General features: G+C 39.5%; 3 protein-coding genes and 3 non-coding genes across 11 annotated transcripts in view; 2 read left to right on the top strand and 4 right to left on the bottom strand.

The window, feature by feature from the left end:
• The window catches only part of LOC102221850 (polypeptide N-acetylgalactosaminyltransferase 14), a 136,090-nt gene extending 133,991 nt beyond the window's left edge, over nt 1–2,099 (top strand). The window contains exon 15 of the mRNA XM_023347863.1: nt 628–2,099. Coding sequence (XP_023203631.1) covers nt 628–786 — 159 coding nt within the window. The 3' untranslated portion in view covers nt 787–2,099. The remainder of the gene's footprint in view (nt 1–627) is intronic.
• Nucleotides 2,100–3,002: 903 nt separating this feature from the next.
• Nucleotides 3,003–16,676, top strand: LOC102221587 (protein angel homolog 2). Of its 4 annotated transcripts, none has more exons than XM_014471539.2 (9): nt 3,003–3,231; nt 4,671–5,458; nt 5,860–6,071; nt 13,102–13,171; nt 13,959–14,389; nt 14,672–14,807; nt 15,115–15,184; nt 15,276–15,427; nt 15,525–16,676. In XM_014471539.2, exons 2-9 carry the CDS (start codon nt 4,678–4,680, stop codon nt 15,698–15,700), a joined length of 2,028 nt encoding a protein of 675 aa, XP_014327025.2. In that variant the 5' UTR covers nt 3,003–3,231; nt 4,671–4,677; the 3' UTR covers nt 15,701–16,676. The 4 variants fall into 4 exon arrangements, with proteins under 4 accessions (XP_014327025.2, XP_023203705.1, XP_023203706.1 ...); XM_023347937.1 differs by lacking the exon at nt 3,003–3,231 and adding an exon at nt 3,252–3,780; XM_023347936.1 differs by lacking the exon at nt 3,003–3,231 and adding an exon at nt 3,789–4,085.
• Nucleotides 6,319–6,391, bottom strand: trnat-ugu. The gene has a single exon. It is a non-coding gene; the product is annotated as a tRNA-Thr (tRNA).
• On the bottom strand, nt 7,601–7,673 carry trnat-ugu. Its single transcript has one exon. It is a non-coding gene; the product is annotated as a tRNA-Thr (tRNA).
• LOC111611387 lies at nt 8,626–13,093 on the bottom strand. Of its 3 annotated transcripts, XM_023347940.1 has the most exons (7): nt 12,356–13,093; nt 11,799–11,948; nt 11,607–11,693; nt 11,358–11,483; nt 11,018–11,188; nt 10,830–10,934; nt 8,626–10,728 (listed from the first exon to the last, which is right to left on the bottom strand). In XM_023347940.1, exons 2-7 carry the CDS (start codon nt 11,946–11,948, stop codon nt 10,420–10,422), a joined length of 948 nt encoding a protein of 315 aa, XP_023203708.1. In that variant the 5' UTR covers nt 12,356–13,093; the 3' UTR covers nt 8,626–10,419. The 3 variants fall into 3 exon arrangements, 2 of the variants coding, with proteins under 2 accessions (XP_023203708.1, XP_023203707.1); XR_002754032.1 differs by having other exon boundaries at nt 11,018–11,192; nt 11,799–13,093; XM_023347939.1 differs by having other exon boundaries at nt 11,799–13,093.
• trnat-ugu lies at nt 9,298–9,368 on the bottom strand. Its single transcript has one exon. It is a non-coding gene; the product is annotated as a tRNA-Thr (tRNA).
• Nucleotides 16,677–17,504: the final 828 nt, after the last annotated feature.

A 17,504-nucleotide genomic window follows, 5' to 3' on the forward strand; every position in this document is an offset into this window, starting at 1 on the left:
AAAACTGGATAAAAAGGGAAAGGTCACGTCATCAGTTTGGTTGTATTTCAGATATTTAAAACAACAAAAAAAAAGAATAATTATTTATAATGACTGATATGAAACCCTTATATCATGATAGATTTTTTATGATAATGTGCCATTATCATGAACTCCTCTGGTGTTTGTTGTTGTGTCTCTGTGATGGACTGCTGACCTGTCCAGAGCGTCCTCCGCCTCTCACCCAGTGACAGACATATTTGTTGATTTATTACTGTATATTTTTCCTAACTAGTTACTATAAGTTACCTATACTTGTATATGGAACCGTTGTAAATGGTGTCTATGTTGCACTCTTTGGTGAGCAGCTGTGAAACATTTTCTTTGTTTTTATGCTAAACTCGGTGACAGAACCTTTGTCATAGTCGGAAACGTATTTCTCTGCAAACGGCTGCATCGTCTCCGACTCGCTCTGCAGAGCGTGACTGAAGACCTTTTCAGAAACGTCTCGGGCGAATGCAGCTTTCTGGATTAAAAACATCCTCTTTCAATGCAGCACAGTCTGAGCGAGCAGCAAAAAGGTTGAAGAAAGCAAAAAAGAATAAAATATTAGCATAAAACGTTCTGTTTTTTGTTCCTGTCCTGCAGCGGTGGCAGAAATCAGGGACTCACTTGGAGCACATCGTGTCTCGATTCTGCCTGGACTCGGAGATGGCTCTGGACGGCATGGACTCGTCCCGCATGCTGGTCATCAGCCCCTGCGAACTGAGCGCCTATACACAGAGATGGGAGGTTCCTTTCTCCTGACGTCGTGACCCTGGGCCTCCAGAAACCTGCTTTATCACTCCGACTCTCCACCGGCGAGAGCTTTGGCCCGGCGCTCCACTTCCACTGGCCGGAGCAGCGGGAGCGACGTCGGCACCGAGCTGAAGATTACCGCACAGAAACATGATGAAGACGAGTGGAAGGGCTGAAACATGGTGGAAACAACAGAGGATGCATGGAAAACATGGGTCAAATTAAAGAGTTTGAAACTAAGTGCACCTTAAAACTCAAAGCTGGGCAGAAACTTTTCACAATGAGGGAAGAAAATAACGTCTGGTTATTATTTACAACAAACACGTTTCTTCTTCAAGCTGTTTAATCAACAGAAAAATGGAAAGTAAGCACAAGTCATGGTTACCACATAACTCGTCATCATTAACAGTGCAGATGTGTTTCCTGTTGGATTCAGCAGGAGACCTTGTCAAAATAAAAGCCATTCAGGCCGGGGGATAAGTATTCCAACATTTAATCTAAGTTTGAGATTATTTTACATAATGTATTTTCAAATGCATTTTTCTGCAAGAACCTTAAACTCCAAACTATGTGAAAGTTAGAACAAATTAGCATTTTATTATTGATTCACCACTTCCTGTTTTGCCAGCACTTTAAAATAAACTGGCTTGTTTTTGAAAAGGTTTTCTAGATTTTTTTTTTGTTGTTTACCAATTTTCTGGTACAGATCAAACATTTCAGGTTAGCTGGAGATTATCTTGAAAGAAACATAATGCTCTGAAGTATTTCTGCATCATTGTGTATTAATGTCAGTTTGCAAGGTGCTGGCTTTTGAAGAAGTTGGGTCGTTCTCATTAAAACATCAGTCAAAATATATATTTTGACTTTTCAAACCAAATAATATGTTGTTTTATTGCCTGAAAGCTTTACATGACCTAATCTTCATGTTGTTCCTTCATTGCGTGCAGATTGTTTCATTCTTCACATTATCTACATTCTCTGCAGAGATGTTTCCTCTCATGTAGCGACAGAATCCCAGATGTAAAACATCTTGTAGGCCAAACAAAGGCTACATTTTATTTCTAGCCAAACTAACAGGAAACAGGTTATTGCTGATGAAATGAAATTCAAACCTTCAACCCTCGTGTCATATGATAATGTTCCCTGTTTTCCTGTTTTTGTCATCCTGAGAATCTAAACAAAGATAAAGTTACTGCTGACCTATAAAAGGTTCCTCCACTTCCCTCACTTTTTTTCTCACTTCATCACGTGTTCGACATCTGCAGCTGCATCATCTTGATATCCTCTCTGATTCCTGAATAAAGTTTTATAATTCCTCTTTCTATTTTTGTTAAATGACTGTGGTGTATGTGTAAACTGAGTGTCAGTGTGTTTTTCAGCATCATCACCTGGAACCTATCAGTCCATCACAATGTCTGTAACTTTTAACTCAAGATTTATTGCTTCCTTTTTCCCTGGGATATACAGTACATTTGACGTAGCATTTGTCTTAGTCACTCTTCAAATGGCCAGATGAGGCTGATCTTCAAATTTCAAAAAATGTCTACAAGAAAATAATGACTCAGCTAAACCAAGTATATTTGAATCAACCCTATAAAAGATATTTATGTCCTACCATCACAAATATAGATATGAAGAGTGTGCTAAAGGTTACTGAGACTTTAGATGGAGCCAGAAGGAAAACACTATCATGATTGTTGAGTATGGTGGTGGCTCTAGTGTGCTGTGGGACATTTTCTCTTCTAAAAATCCTGGTAAACTTTTAGTTGGAATGGCAGCACTGACTCTTTCAGACACTGTGATATTTTGAATAAATAAATATGAAAATGGGTCATCACTGGATCTTTCAGCAGAATAAAGATCCAAACCATCAATCTCTTTCCATTCTAATCACCAAGAGTATTGATTATTTAAAGAGACTGTCAATAGTTAAAGATTAAGTGCTGCATATCTATTGGCAAAAAGGGAAATGTACATGTGAAAACTTCATTTAATTAAAGCGGATTCTTCCCCTCTCAACAAATACGCACAAATTATCCATATTAATTCAAATTTCTATTTTAAAAAAATAATTATTTAGACACGTTATTACCAGTGGTGTCATTAAGTACAAGCAACTGCTTTTGTCTGCGTTTCTAGCAGGATCTCTTTAACGGGAGAACCAGTGTAAACGGAGAAATTGCGTTTCTGCAAACTGAAGCACAATAATCAGAGCTGAGGCGGAGTGTTTGTATACACAGTTACAGAGTACAGTATGTTCAGATCCCCCCTCTGATCCCAGTCCACCGGTCCCTTTCATCCGCTCAGGGAATCATTAACCCGAACCTGGCTGCTCCCCTTTGGATTTTAAAGACATTAACAGCAGAAGATGTCACAGAGGAAAAGTTGACATTTAATCTTTTCGAGCCGCTTTCAACTGCATCCCTGCTTTCCAGAGGAGAGAGTCGCCTTTACGTAAGTACAGCGACCTTTCCGTTTTTCTACCTTCTTTCTTTGAGCAGCTGTGTTGAAATAACCTTAATGATATTATTTTGTGTTTCTTTACAAAAACCGCAATAATACTGAATTTATCAACGCGTTTTGCGATTTATAGAGTCTTGACATTTCAAGCCGGTTAAATGGACTGTAATTAACTTGATTGTTTCCAGTCGGTACTGTTTTTCTCGCCGTACCGCCGGGGTTTGTAGTTCGCTACAAACCCTGGCGGGGTTCGAACCTTCAAGAATTAAGAGTTGCAGACGGCAGAAAAGGACTACAACTCCCAGCGTTCAGAGGATGAATATGACGTAAGAGCTGAAGATACGTTCGCGTAATTTTAAAAATGATATTTTTCGCTGTAGCGCAGTCAAAGGTGTAACCTACAAGAGATTTGAAGTATAAGAAGCATATTTTTCATTTTGGTTACATCTCTGGTTGATACGTTTTACCGTTTCTTTTCACTTGTAAGGGTTTTTGTTAAGTTTTTGACACTATGTATACTCAACAAGAACACGGAGAATTCAGGTAACTTTTTAAAGGTTTAAGCTCATTGTTTTATATTTGCGCAACATCTCTAAACTTTTTGGAATATTTTGCGCTTTTTAGCTCATTTAAAGCTACATTTTATTGGTCAAATTGGAATAATAACATACATCTCCTGTGTATTTGAAAGCATCACGTGCGTAATTTTTTTAAGGACATGAATTGAGGTTTGCTTTTAGTGCTGGTTTAACTAAGGAAATAAATGCTGACAATGTTTGTTTTTAATATTTTATCCGAATGCACTTGAGGCCCAAGATAACAAATGGCACGTCCACGCCCGAAAACAGGTATGCTATGCTAATGTTAGCTAGCTGTTTGTAGAAACGGAGTTTGTATTGATTGAGGTGCAAGCTAGCCAAACATGTGTTAGCTCGCCTGTCGGTTAGCGTTTGTTTCTGCTTTACCGGTGTATTGATCCAACCTTTTATAACTAGGATGGTTTAGAGTGAAGTCAAAATGTGGTTACATGTTATACTCAGTTAAATAATTATGTAAAGATGCACCAGTTAGTCGGTGGGAATCGGTATTTCCCCCCCCCAATATGCTGGGATTGACATTAATACTGTAAAGTCATGTGTTTCCTATTTAATTGAGAAATACCACCATTTTCATTCTATAAGCACATCAACTTCCTGTTCGTATTTTGAAGCAATTTGTTTTAAGTTTATATGAATCACATGAAAAGCTTAGGGCATCTTCCTGTATGCATACATTGTGGATAAACGTTTTCTGTTGGATTTAAAACCTCTTCAATTAAAGAACTTTATCGTTTTATGTTGTAATCCCAAGAACAAAAAATCAGAATGAGTATTTTCATGCGTTCCCACATGTTAACCTGCTTATGAACTTTCTGTTTGCTTTCTGAACTCCAGACCTCCCATGTTTCTTCACCGAGTGACCTCCTTCACTTCCTGCATTCGTCCCAGAGGGCATCCTGCTCTCCCCTGGGCCTCCTCCCACTACCAACCATTCGCCCCTCACCCTCCTCCATGGTGGTCAGCCCCCAGATTCCCACCCTGGCCTCCTCATTTTCCCCCACCATACCCACCTCCTTGTCCACTGTTCAGTGGTAACAGATTCCACTTTGCCAACACTGGTGGTCTACAGTCATTCCACACCTCTGTGGATGTCATGATGGAGCGTTCCAGCAGAGGACCTCCAACCAAACGATTGAAAAGTGGAGAGGACAGGAAGAGTGTTTGGGAAAATGTATCATCCAGGGATGGAGGAACGAGGGAAACGAGGGCCAAAGCCAGGGAGAGGGAGTCAAAGCAGGAGCATCATCACTGGGATTTCAGAAGAGACGGCGAACTTCCAGCGAACCACCAGTCCAGAATTGGAGAGAAACCAAAAACCGGAGCCGAGAGAGTTTGCAGCAGTGAAAGGACTAAATGTGAGAGAAAAAGCAGCAGTGACAGAACTAAAAACCAGCATTCACAAGCTGCAGGATCCAGGACTGAGCAGGAGAAACCCAACGTCTGGTACCGAGGCAGGCCTGCTGAGGAGCAGTGGAGCCTTCAGCAGAACCAAACCTGGTCGGCAGAACCTGACGAGGTTGGCGGTGTCGATGCAGGGAGATGGGCGGGGCTTCAGTACCAGCCCTCCAGTTCTATTCAAGCAGACGGACGATTTCCACAACAACCTCCACACCCAGTTAAAAGTCAGTTTCTCTTTTAATAATGGTAAAATTAAAGCTCTCTAAATGTTCCTACGCAGTAAAAAGCAAAATGTACTGGGATTATTAAACTCACAATTCAACGGAGCATTGGGGCCAACCTAAGAAAATAAAGTTATGAGAATAGTCATAAAATGATGAGAATGAAATCTTACAAGCATAAAATCATCACATTATGACTTTATTCTCATATTGTTATGGCTTTATTCTTATACGACTTTATTCTCGGAACCATTTTGATTCTCATGCAACTTCTCTTAAAACTATAAGTTTATTCTGGTAAAACTGACTTTGTTTTAATTTTGTTTATCAGTATGGAGCAAAGCAATCCTCCCAATTTGCACATTTTTTGTTTATCAGATGAAATTAAACCTCATTTTCTTCAGGTCTTCAGAGGTACTGGGAGACCTGCAGTACTGAAACCCAGCCACCAGAGGACAGCAGAGTCTTTGACTTCTCTGTGATGTCCTACAACATCTTATCCCAGGATCTGCTGCAGGATAACGCCTACCTGTACCGACACTGTGACCCTGCTGTTCTGCCCTGGCCGTACCGGCTGCCCAACCTGCTGGCAGAGATCCAGCAGCACAACGCCGACGTGAGTGGACGACAAAAAGCCTGAAAATAATCATAAAATCTAAAAATATACTCACTGTTCCTCTTATCCATCATTTCTGAAGTCACTGAGAGGTGGTTCTTACCAAGAAAATGTGTTTCTTTTCTGTATTTCTACTCCAGACGTTGTAGGAATCCCTTGTGAAAACTTTAATTTCCTTCCAATTTTAAGAAGCTTTACTTTCTTCAATTTTAAAATCACTATAGATTAAAAAAAGAATAAATAATTCAGGCCCCAGCGAGATTTGAACTCGCGACCCCTGGTTTACAAGACCAGTGCTCTAACCACTGAGCTATAGGGCCTCACCTGAGCAGAGGTGTGGACCCGGTCTAGTTAAAGTTTCAGTGCTGTGGACACACCTTCCTTCCACTGCAGCTGGTATGACTCCAGTCAGACCAGTTGTCTCTGTGCTCAGTGTGTCTGTAAATCTGTTCATTACTGGCTTTCAATGCGTCACTGGATTGTAGCATTGGATGTTTTTTTTCACAGATTAGTATGTTTCAGTCAGAAAACGTGTAGATAACTGCTTCACTTAGAAATAAGAGAGAAAAGTCAACAGAGTTTAACATTGAAAACAACATAAAATTGTGAGGGATGTTTTGGTTCCCAACCTGCAGTTCAAATTAATTCAAACTGTTCCACAAATTATTATTTTTTTATATAAATCAGGAGTCCTGTGGCTCTTTTTCCACAATGGCTCCTTAAGAAAATGTGCAGAATCAACTATTTTTTAAATATAGATATAACAATTTCAGATTTTAGCAGGATTTGTTTTTAGGGTTTTTGTACATAATAAATCCAGCATTGATTTTCCACAGCAGAATAACACTGTATGAATAATATCAATAATTTACTTGTCAAAGTATACAGGGTGTAGAATGTCAAACTCATTTTTATTTCGATCATGAATGTCCTCAAAGGGCCGGTTGTGTCAGAAATTTATAAAACTAAAAAAAGTATTGTAGCTTTCTCTGCATTCAATGAGTACCTTTTCATAAATGATATTTAGCAGCCAGGTAACTTAAACAATCAAAAACTAATTTATTTTGGCTGGTAAAGTAATATTTAAACACACAACTACTAGTTGTCTGGAGGACAACAGAAAACGTCCTAGCCAAAATAGCCAAAAATATTGTTTGAAAAATGAAAAGATTGAATACTACATTTAAGATTCAAGCTTTTTTTTTCTTAAGTTTCAAATATTTTTGTTTTGTATTTTCGTCAGCTTTAGGAACAAACATTATGGCCCCAATTTAGCTCCAGAATACATGAAGATTATTATTGCAAAAGGAGATTAAAAACAAACCAAAAAACTCCCCTTTGTCCCTTAGGGGCCTCCATAGAATGCCACTGCTGTAACATCTGCAAATGTATCTTACATTTATTAGTAGTGAGATATACAGTTAGATTTAGCTAAATATTAAATCTCTTAACCCTGTTGATAAATTTTTGTTTGGCCATCGGTAAATAAGAAATGTTTGTCTCTGCAGGATGGAAAAATAAACTTATCAGGCCCCAGCGAGATTTGAACTCGCGACCCCTGGTTTACAAGACCAGTGCTCTAACCACTGAGCTAAAGTTAGCTATAGGGCCTCACCTGTCACAGCTGGTGGTGATGACTCATTTACACCTGTACACCCAGTACAGGCACACCTTTATGTCGGTGTTTGCTGTGTGACGTGTCACCACTTTACTGTTGTGAACTTCAGTGGTTGAATTAGTTTTCAGTCAGATAAATCCAAAACGAAAGTAAAGTTTCCTCTTGATAGGACAGACAGGGTTTATTTTAGCTTCAAAAACGCAATGAAAAACGAGATGCATTAAAAGTTTATTTCATAGTATTTCATGGAAAAGGCCTTGAAGAAATCTCCATTTAATCTAGGATGTTCATATCTTATTTGTCAAGTTCAAATGCAGTTGTGCATTGACCGCAGTTTTCTGATCACTGGTTACTAACATTTAAAAAGCCTGACCTACCAATTCTGATTTGGGCCGATTCCAAATGTTTTTTGTCTGAAATGTCACTAAATATACCAAGAAAGTCACTTAGTTCACAACAGTGTGACTGTTAATGTGCAGAAATGACCTGGTGGGCTGATCAAACCTCTCACAGCAGAGGAAAAGAGGACAGTGGCTGATTTTATTATATTTTTATTTTATTTTATTTTTTTAAGACATTGCAGAGGTCGGTAAGAATGTGTCTAAGAATAAGAATCAGATGATGCTTCATACGTAAGTATCGGCTGATTACAAAACTCCCAAAATTAAGGATATTGGTGCTCAAATGTTCTCCACTGTTAAATAAAGCTTTTCTAAGGTACCTTACATGCCCCTACAGGAGAAAATGCTTCTATATTTTGCTCTATTTACTGTAGAGCTACAGTTAATCAGAACAAACAACCCAAACAATTTTTTTTTACCCCTCCAGGGGTTTTTTTGTGGGCTCTAGTGTCCCTTATATGATAGTAGGCTGACAGGAAACAGGGAAGACATGCGGCAAATATCATCGGGTCCGGGAGTCGAACCCATGACGGCCACGTCGAGAACTCAAGGCCTCCAAATACGGGTCGCGCTAACCACTACGCCACCACGGCACGCCCCCCAAACAATTTTAAAGATTATACTTTCTATTCAAATACCCATAAAGCTAAAAAAGAAGTGTGGAAATTTGGAAAAGTTTGGAGTTTAGTAATTAAAAAAATCACCTGCTGGTCAAAATCTAAGAGGTAACAAAGTCAGTAATTTAGGTTTTACCAGCCTGACCCATTTCCAACAGTTCTGTCAGGAGGAATGATCCAAAACCCCAACAAACTGTTGTGAGAATTTTCTGGAAAGAAACAAAAAACGTTCAGAAGATGTATGTAAACTTCTGACATCATTGGAGCAGCTAACAGAAATAATTCTTAGGTTAGGAATAAACAGATATGTTTAGGCTGATTTATTGTCAGTGAGAAATATCTGCCATATTATCTTTCTTTAAAATGTAAAGCAATGTGTGTTATTTGTTGTCCAAAATCAAGAGACGGTTGGAATATTATTCATCAGGTGGGATTATTTCCCTCAGATTTTATCCGGCTTATTTGTGTTTAAATCATGTTTAACCTCAGAAACTGATCCCAGTTGCTGTAGCACATCAGATCACAATTGTGTGAACAATTTGTTGTTTTTAAAAATGTGTAAATAATTGGAAATAGAAAAATAATTCAGGCCCCAGCGAGATTTGAACTCGCGACCCCTGGTTTACAAGACCAGTGCTCTAACCACTGAGCTAAAGTTGGGGAACAATAGTCTGCTTGGGGGGGGGAAGAAAGGAAGGAAGGGGGAAGAAAGGGAGGGGAGAAGAAAGGGGAAGAGTGAGGCCGATCCCAGAGTCGCGAGTTCGATCCTACCAGTCGCCATACTATGTTTTAGTGAAAAGATTTCCCACAATTAATGTTTAAGTGTTATGAAGTAACGGCTGTTTTTTTGTATCTTGAAAACATTTTAAATGCTTTTTTGTACAGATAGTGTAGTACTGTAAACTAAAACCCAACACTTGTCATAAAAGGCTTTCTTTTTAAAACTTTGAATTGCTTAATTAATTTTGCTTTTTTATTCTGATATATTCAAATTAATGTGTTAAATTATACTGTATACTATATACTTGATGTATATTTTAATGTCCTTAATCATACCCAGTGCTTATTTTCATTTTTCCCACAAAACAGTGACTGAAACTAAAATTGCAAGTGTCTTTCCTAAAGTACTTTGAGTGAAGTGAATGATATCTTTTTTCTAGTGTATGCTTAAATTACCAATAATTCAGAATTTGAAGCAGCTAATATTTACTCACAAAAGACCATAGACCTTATCGGTTTAAAAGAACCAAATATTTATTCAACAATTAAGACAGTGAATTAAACATTTTTAGTTAGTCCCAAAACATTGTAGCATTTGGATGCAACACATTTCCATTGAAGTCTCCCATTTCTTTTTCTTAACCAAGAAATTTGTGGTTTGCTGAAGGACTTAAATCCTTTTACTGTATGGTTTGTTGAATTACTTTGTGTACACAATGACAATAAGAATAAATATCTGTATCATTAACCCAAAACAAAATAAACACACTATGAACTAAATAAAACTTATATACAGTGAAGTTATTTAAAATAAAGAAAATGTTTATTTTTTCTTTTTAATTTGTTCCAGCCACTGCTCTTTAGTGAGACTTTCATTAGAGGGACAGTAAATTTGCCCTCTATATTGGCTGTGTCCTGTTTCAGCTATTCTAAACTGCCCGCATTTTTTGCATGTGTTGTGCAAAACTTTGCGAGTCAATTTTCGAGGTTCTCTACCAGGTTGAGCAGGGGCTGCACCTGGAGACTGTGCCTGCTCCTCTTTTCTTTGGACTACGATGGATATTGCACAGTCGGACAAAGATGGTCTCCACCAAGCGGCAGCAGTCTGGCCATTGGGCAGATGGGGCTGGAGTGGTTAGAGCATGCCTCTTTACACTCTCAACCCCAGGAGTAAATTCTTGCCTCTTCTTGGGGGACCGAAACCTCCCAGTGTTCAATCTTTCTTGATGTCTTGCAGCAAATACCGTTCTCTGTTTATCAAACTCCAGCAGGTTCTGCCACAGAGCAACAATGCAGCTCACCTAAACAGGAAAATAAAACAATTTTACATTAGGACAACAATATGCAAGTGAGGTGAAAGGCGTGTGCATGTCTGCAGCAAGCAACAATGCATGTTACTGACCTCCTGGTTGGTCAGCACCAGTGAGGTTTTGCTCCTTAGCTCCACCAGATACTCAGCCAAGCTGTCAACTTTGTCCAGGCCTGGTACACCGGCCTCATCTAAACCCTGAGAAAACATAAATAATGTTGAAGTTATTTGAAGTTTTATTAAATTTTTCTTCAATTCTACAGCTTACTATGAATGCCCACCTCTGACATAGGCTCAGCAATGCCAGGCTGGGTGGAGGCAGCAGACAGGGTGGAGGGAGCTGGCTGGGTGGAGGGAGCTGGCTGGGTGGAGGGAGCTGGCTGGGTGGAGGGAGCAGACAGAGTGGAGGCAGCAGACAGGGTGGAGGCAGCAGGCTGGGTGGAGGCAGCTGACTGCCTAACGAGAAATAACGAGAAATGTACAATCATGTGAAGTATATACTTTATAAATCACTACATCAAAATAAGCACAAGAAAATGTTTTGTTCAAAAACTATTATAGTTTGTTGCCAAGACAGAATCAATAATATAAAGTATTGAGCAAACAAACAAGAACATTTACCCTTGACAAAGATGGAGGGGACCTCAGGAAACAGCGGGTGGCTGTTGCTGTATCTCCAGAATTAGATTGTGAACCCACAGACTGTGGGGTCAAAGAAGGAGGTGCAGAAGGAGGCTGCAGTGCAGGCTACCAAAACAAAGATATTTTAAGTATAAAAGTCACCATTCACCAGAATTGCAAGAGACAAGACATAGCTTCAAATTTGACTAAGAAGTGATTGTTATTAGATATTATTTTAAACCAGCTTACTTTAACAGTGTGAAAGCCACAGTCACAAGTGACAGACGCTCCAAAAAGGGTGGTCTGTCCCCGAACTTGCATGGGGCATTTTTCTATCTGAAACAGTGTAACATAATCTTATTAATGACAGCTACTCAAGTCTGTCCTTTTTTATAAACATATCTACACACACAAGTGAATGAAACAGTGACTTCACTTTACCTTCTGATAGATATCATGCCATTTCTTCTGCCTTGGGGCTGGTCTATTCCCTGCATTGGAAGGCCAAACCCCAGTGCTGGCAAATGCCTTAAGCCTTGCCATCCACTCCCCATCCCCCATACCTTTGTGGCTCTTTGGCTTGGTGCTCATCTGAAGATAACATTGGGAATTAGCAGAATCAAATTCCATAAACTAATGATGCACTTTGTGCACAACTAACAATGGGTATGACATAAAAGCATTTAAAAGTAAAATCAAAGCCATAGTTTTCTGTGCTAATTATGATGAGGTAAAAAAAAAAAACTATAACCCTCGATCGATCGATCGAGGTTGGTCTATATATAGGTTGATATCTATGTATGCATTTACATTTTAACTTAAAATGTTACTACTATATTATAAAATAAAATGTGTCCTTACTCTTGCACTCAGAACATGACATCATTATGTCGCCCTTTTATTTAACCCACAATATATTATTTTAGCTGATGTACAATTATAAATACGAAATCTGTTTGAACGACAACAGACAATAAACAATATTAATGGGTACTCACAGCAAGATCGTTTAGGTCGAGAGATCAATGATGTGATGACGAATCCTTCTTCAACGAAGCTAGGCTACTGACATCTGACTTTCAGAATCTTCCAACGGTTTTTATTTTTAAAAATAAAATTCGAAATTTGTTTTGTTTGTGGTGGTGGGGGGCGTGAGGGCGTCTGAGAGAGGGAGGGCTCACGGTGATTGGCCGATTTCCATTGTGAGCGCGGACATTGATAGGTTCGCATGTCGCCACGGTGATTGGCCGATTTCCATTGTGAGCGCGGACATTGATAGGCTCGCATGTCGCCACGGTGATTGGCCGATTTCCATTGTGAGCGCGGACATTGATAGGCTCGGTCCATTATGAGGCGGTACGACATTGGCTAAACCGTTCAATGTGAGAATGGAGAGGGGCAAGCGCCATTGGAGGAGAAACACCGACTAACGTGAGCGAAGTAGCGCCATAGGGCCTCACCTGAGCAGAGGTGTGAACCCGGTCTAGTTAAAGTTTAGTTCTGTGGTCACACCTTCCACTATGATTCCATAAATATCGCTGGATGTTTGATTTTAAATGTCATGCCTGAGCAGCGCCTCTCCTGGTTTGGTACCAGACAGACCAGTTGGTTCTGTTGGCAGCTTCTTCCTTTTCTCTGTTGGACATCAGAGGTTTAAATAAAACTCAGAAACAGGAAGCTGAATACTTAGTGCAGCTGAAAGAGTGAAAATGTTGAAATAAATGTTGTTTTCTTTCTGTCCCAGATTCTGTGTCTTCAGGAGGTCCAGGAGGATCATTATGAGAACCAGATCAAACCGGCTCTACAGGCGTTAGGTACCAACTCCTGACTGTCTTCCAACTAGTTCTAAAAAATACAGAATTTATTACAGTTTTATAGAATATATAAAGTATAATATGGTGGAAAAAACATCAAAGCTTCCAGATTTTATCCTTTTATCTTCTATTGATAAAACTAAAGATGAATGTATTATTATTATTATAATAGATCTAGGACCATAACTCAATATTTCTGTAGCTGTAGAGTTTTTTTATTTACTTTTCTGAGAAAATTAGACAACAGATAATGTAATAGAGGATTCTCTCTTTCGATCTTAAAGTGCTGAGAGGAGAATAAAGGAAATAAAGTTTTGAAAAATTTACATTTTTTTCATTCTCTCATTGAGAAGATAAAAGTACTATTTATATTTATTTATAGGTAAATAGCTATTTTAATTTGTCATAACTTGACTCTTTATTCACTGATATTTTTTGGTTTTTGAGTTACTGAGAGAAACAGGAAACTAAATGTTTCAACAATAAAAGGGGCATTTAGAGGCTGAAGTATCCAGATCATCTCAGATTAGGATTAATCTGGACCTGCTCTTCTACTGGGTATGAAAAATACTGAAACAAAAATAAAAACATCACCTCTTACAACAAACTGACAGAGATGTTTAAGAAGTTTTTTAACAGTCGGAGTTTGAATATTTCAGTAACTATATAAGCTTAAAGAGAAAGTGCAGTGTCAGAAAGTGGTGATAAAATGTAAAGAACGTGTTTTAGTAAAACCTAACGTGTGTGTGTGTGTGTGTGTGTGTGCGTGTGTTGGTGTGTGTTGAAGGGTACCAGTGTGAATATAAGAAGCGGACAGGGAAGAAACCAGACGGTTGCGCCATCACCTTTAAATCCTCCCGCTTCTCGCTCGTCTCCTCAACGCCGGTGGAGTTCTATCGCCATGGCGACGCCCTCCTGAATCGGGACAACGTGGGCATGGTGGTCGTGCTGCAGCCAAACGCCGGCGCCGCCCGGTCCGACGCGTCCTGCTCCATCTGTGTGGCCAACACTCACCTGCTCTACAACCCTCGCCGTGGCGACATCAAGCTGGCTCAGCTGGCCATCCTATTGGCCGAGATCGGCCGGCTGTCCCGCCTCCCTGACGGCTCCACCAACCCAGTGATCCTCTGTGGGGACTTTAACTCGGCGCCGTGGAGCCCACTGTACCACTTCCTGATCACAGGCTCTCTGAAGTACAAAGGGATGCAGATTAACATGGTGAGACGAGACTAAACGATTAATCATGATTAATCAATTATTGACATCATCGTCATCTAAATTAGTTATCAAATAATTATTAACTTCAGAATAAGAAAAAATCTGCAGAATGTCTATTTCTTCCAATTAATTAATTATTCACTAGAATAATCAATTACTAAAATAATTGTTAGTTGCAGCTTTACATGGTTTTATTTCTCTAACACATGTAATCATAATAATAAATCTTGTGAATCATTCTGTGTGAAATGAAAGTCCTGACTGAGTTCTCATGTTGTGAAGGTGTCGGGTCAGGAAATGAGTCCCAGAGGTCACCGTTTCCTCACCCCTCCCATCTGGTCCCCCGGACTGGGAATCAACCAGTGCTGCCAGTATGAGAGCAAACCAACAGAGGAGCCGCGTCCCAGCAGCCCTGCAGGTGAAACCCGATTCCTCTCCATTCAGACTGGACCAGCTCACTCAGTCTGAACCTGGACCGGTTTCAGCTCATTTAATGTGAACTTGAACCGGTTTCAGCTCATTTAATGTGAACCTGGACCGGTTTCAGCTCATTTAATGTGAACTTGAACCGGTTTCAGCTCATTTAATGTGAACCTGAACCGGTTTCAGCTCATTTAATGTGAACCTGAACCGGTTTCAGCTCATTTAATGTGAACCTGAACCGGTTTCAGCTCATTTAATGTGAACCTGAACCGGTTTCAGCTCAGCTCTGCTTTCTGCCTCAGCTGTGGAAGGAGGAATCTCTAACCTGACGGTTGAAGATCCGGCCCCTGGAGTCTCAGCTGATGTTACCAGGTAACCAGATGATCAGGCTTTAAGCCAATCAGAGCAGTGTGAGGCCAGGTGTGTGTCCTGAACGATTCTGACCTCTGACCTCTGATCATAGGTCAGAGCCGAACTGCTCCAGATACAGGATCAAACATGACCTGAAGCTGCAGTCGTCTTACGGGCACCGCCTGCTGCCGGACGGCCGCCCTGAGGTCACCACCAGCCATTCACGCACATCCCTGACCGTGGACTACATCCTGTACAGCTCAGGTACACACACACCCACACACCCACACACACACTTACACTTCTTGTCCTGTCATTATTAGTAACAGTTTCCTGTTCTCTCTCGGCTCTCCTTTATTAGATATAAATGCAACGCCTTTACTTCCTGGTGGGCGGGGCCTCCAGCTGCTGAGCAGGCTGTCATTGGTTGGCCAATCAGAGCTGGAGGAAATCCACAGACTTCCCAACTGGCACCACTCATCGGACCATCTTCCTCTCCTGGCCAGCTTCCGCCTTGGTCCAGACAGTTTCACATGAAGGAAAAACTGGATTCAATCCAACCTTTAGAAAAAAAATCTGTTTAATTTGTTTCAGAAAACTGAAACAAATAACATCTTGTATGGTTTTAAATAGAGAAGAATTTTTATTGCTGCCGCTCGTACGTTTCCATACGGAGTTCAGAATTTGCACAAAGACTTTATAATTTCATGTCTCCATGGTGATGCATTTACAAAATAAGTTTAGAAAATATATTTGCAGACATGCTGACCCCGAACATTTAAAAAAAAAAACCCAAGATGCTAAGTTCAATATGCAGAAATGAACCAACATGTTTGACTTAGACAACAAATTTCATCATAAATATGATGAAATTTGTTTGTTTATTATCTAGTTGGATTTTTGTTTATTATAGATTGATGGCAGCTGATGAAAATTCAGATTCATCATCTTCTTTGCTCCACTGATAACATTTAATACTCACATCAGTCAGAATATTTTTCATTTCCCTTTGGGATCAATAATGCATTTTTGAATTGAATTTGACTGAATGGAGATGGTTTGTTTTTTTGTTTGTTTGTTTTTTTTTCTAACTTTAAAAATTTGAGGTTAAATGTATTTGTAAAATGATACGTTTAACACATTAGCTGCTGGTCTAACACCAGGAATTATGCAGTTAAGTGTGTTTTATTTTATTTTACTGTCATGTTTTATAAGTTAATGTGCCAAAACTAAGAACATTGCTATAAGATCATCTGTTTATTATTTTATGAGTTTTAATTCTTTTTATTACCAGTAAGAGAATGATCCATGCATCTCATCATCGTATTTGGAAAACGTTCTGTTAGCTGAATGAGTTCCAGTTCATCTGAAGCTGTTATCATTTTTAATGCATCACTTTATCCTGGTTTGCAACGAGACGATGGTTTGGACTCTGTGTATTTTTCTACTGTTTTGTTTGCCAGTTTGGGGAAGTTTACAGTTTGTAAATAATAAATTAGTATTTTTACACCCAGCTGCAGTTTGCTTATTGATGCAAGTATTTTCTGCTTTAGACTGCAGGATGTTGTCGCTGTCAGACTGTGGTCAAACCAAGGGTAAATGTTTCACACAGATTTTCACCTGGAGGAAAGTCTGGTTTCATTCTGTTAGAATTAAGTCGGGGTTAAGGGCTAGAGTTATGAAACAACCCAATCAGAGAGAATTTGGACAAACGTTTTGATTTTCCTCAGCTCCCCTCAGAAATGCTGCATCGCTGGATCTGCTACCTGCCATACTTACAAACGCTCTACACAGGAACAGAAATGAGCTTCCAACTGTTAGTTACTGAAGACATTTAACCAGTCCTTCAGCTGTGGTGCTGAACAGCACATGTATGATAGAAAGAAGCTTGAAAGGTCAATAAGACTTTGAATGTTTATTGTGTTGCCACTAGATGGCAGCAGACAACCTAATTCACTTGAAATGGTGCCAAGGAAACGATGAGACTGTCATCTATCCAAAGAAATAAACACTGTGGAGCATAACGTTTACAGAACATAACTGATCTGCTTTCATTTACAATTCAAACAAAATATTGCATGTTGAAAATATTGACTACCATTCTGATAAAGGTTTTTTTATGGGTATGAGCCAAGTCCTTATTTTTGCTGAGCAGATGTTCTTCAATCTTTGAGGTTGGAAGGTCTCTCTGCCATCACCCTAATCCTTCATTTCCTCCACAGGTTCACTGGAAGATTCAAGGCTTTTACACAGATGCTAGAAGTTTGTAATATATTTTAAAATCATTGCAGTATGAAGTTTTTTTTTCTTTCATGTAGTACACAAAGTGTTACGTATTCAT

Source organism: Xiphophorus maculatus, chromosome 15 (genome assembly GCF_002775205.1).
Source record: "Xiphophorus maculatus strain JP 163 A chromosome 15, X_maculatus-5.0-male, whole genome shotgun sequence".
Lineage (NCBI taxonomy): Eukaryota > Metazoa > Chordata > Actinopteri > Cyprinodontiformes > Poeciliidae > Xiphophorus > Xiphophorus maculatus.

Excerpts from the sequence above, each read along its gene's own strand:
- LOC102221587 (XM_023347936.1), top strand. The coding sequence starts at position 4,036 with ATGCACTTGAGGCCCAAGATAACAAATGGCACGTCCACGCCCGAAAAC. Across the intron at positions 6,072-13,101 it reads TCCAGCAGCACAACGCCGAC|ATTCTGTGTCTTCAGGAGGT; the intron begins GTGAGTGGACGA and ends TTTCTGTCCCAG. Across the intron at positions 14,808-15,114 it reads GCGTCCCAGCAGCCCTGCAG|CTGTGGAAGGAGGAATCTCT; the intron begins GTGAAACCCGAT and ends TTTCTGCCTCAG.
- LOC111611387 (XM_023347939.1), bottom strand. The coding sequence starts at position 11,987 with ATGGAATTTGATTCTGCTAATTCCCAATGTTATCTTCAGATGAGCACC. Across the intron at positions 11,694-11,798 it reads GGCATGATATCTATCAGAAG|ATAGAAAAATGCCCCATGCA; the intron begins GTAAAGTGAAGT and ends ACACTGTTTCAG. Across the intron at positions 10,935-11,017 it reads TTGCTGAGCCTATGTCAGAG|GGTTTAGATGAGGCCGGTGT; the intron begins GTGGGCATTCAT and ends ATGTTTTCTCAG.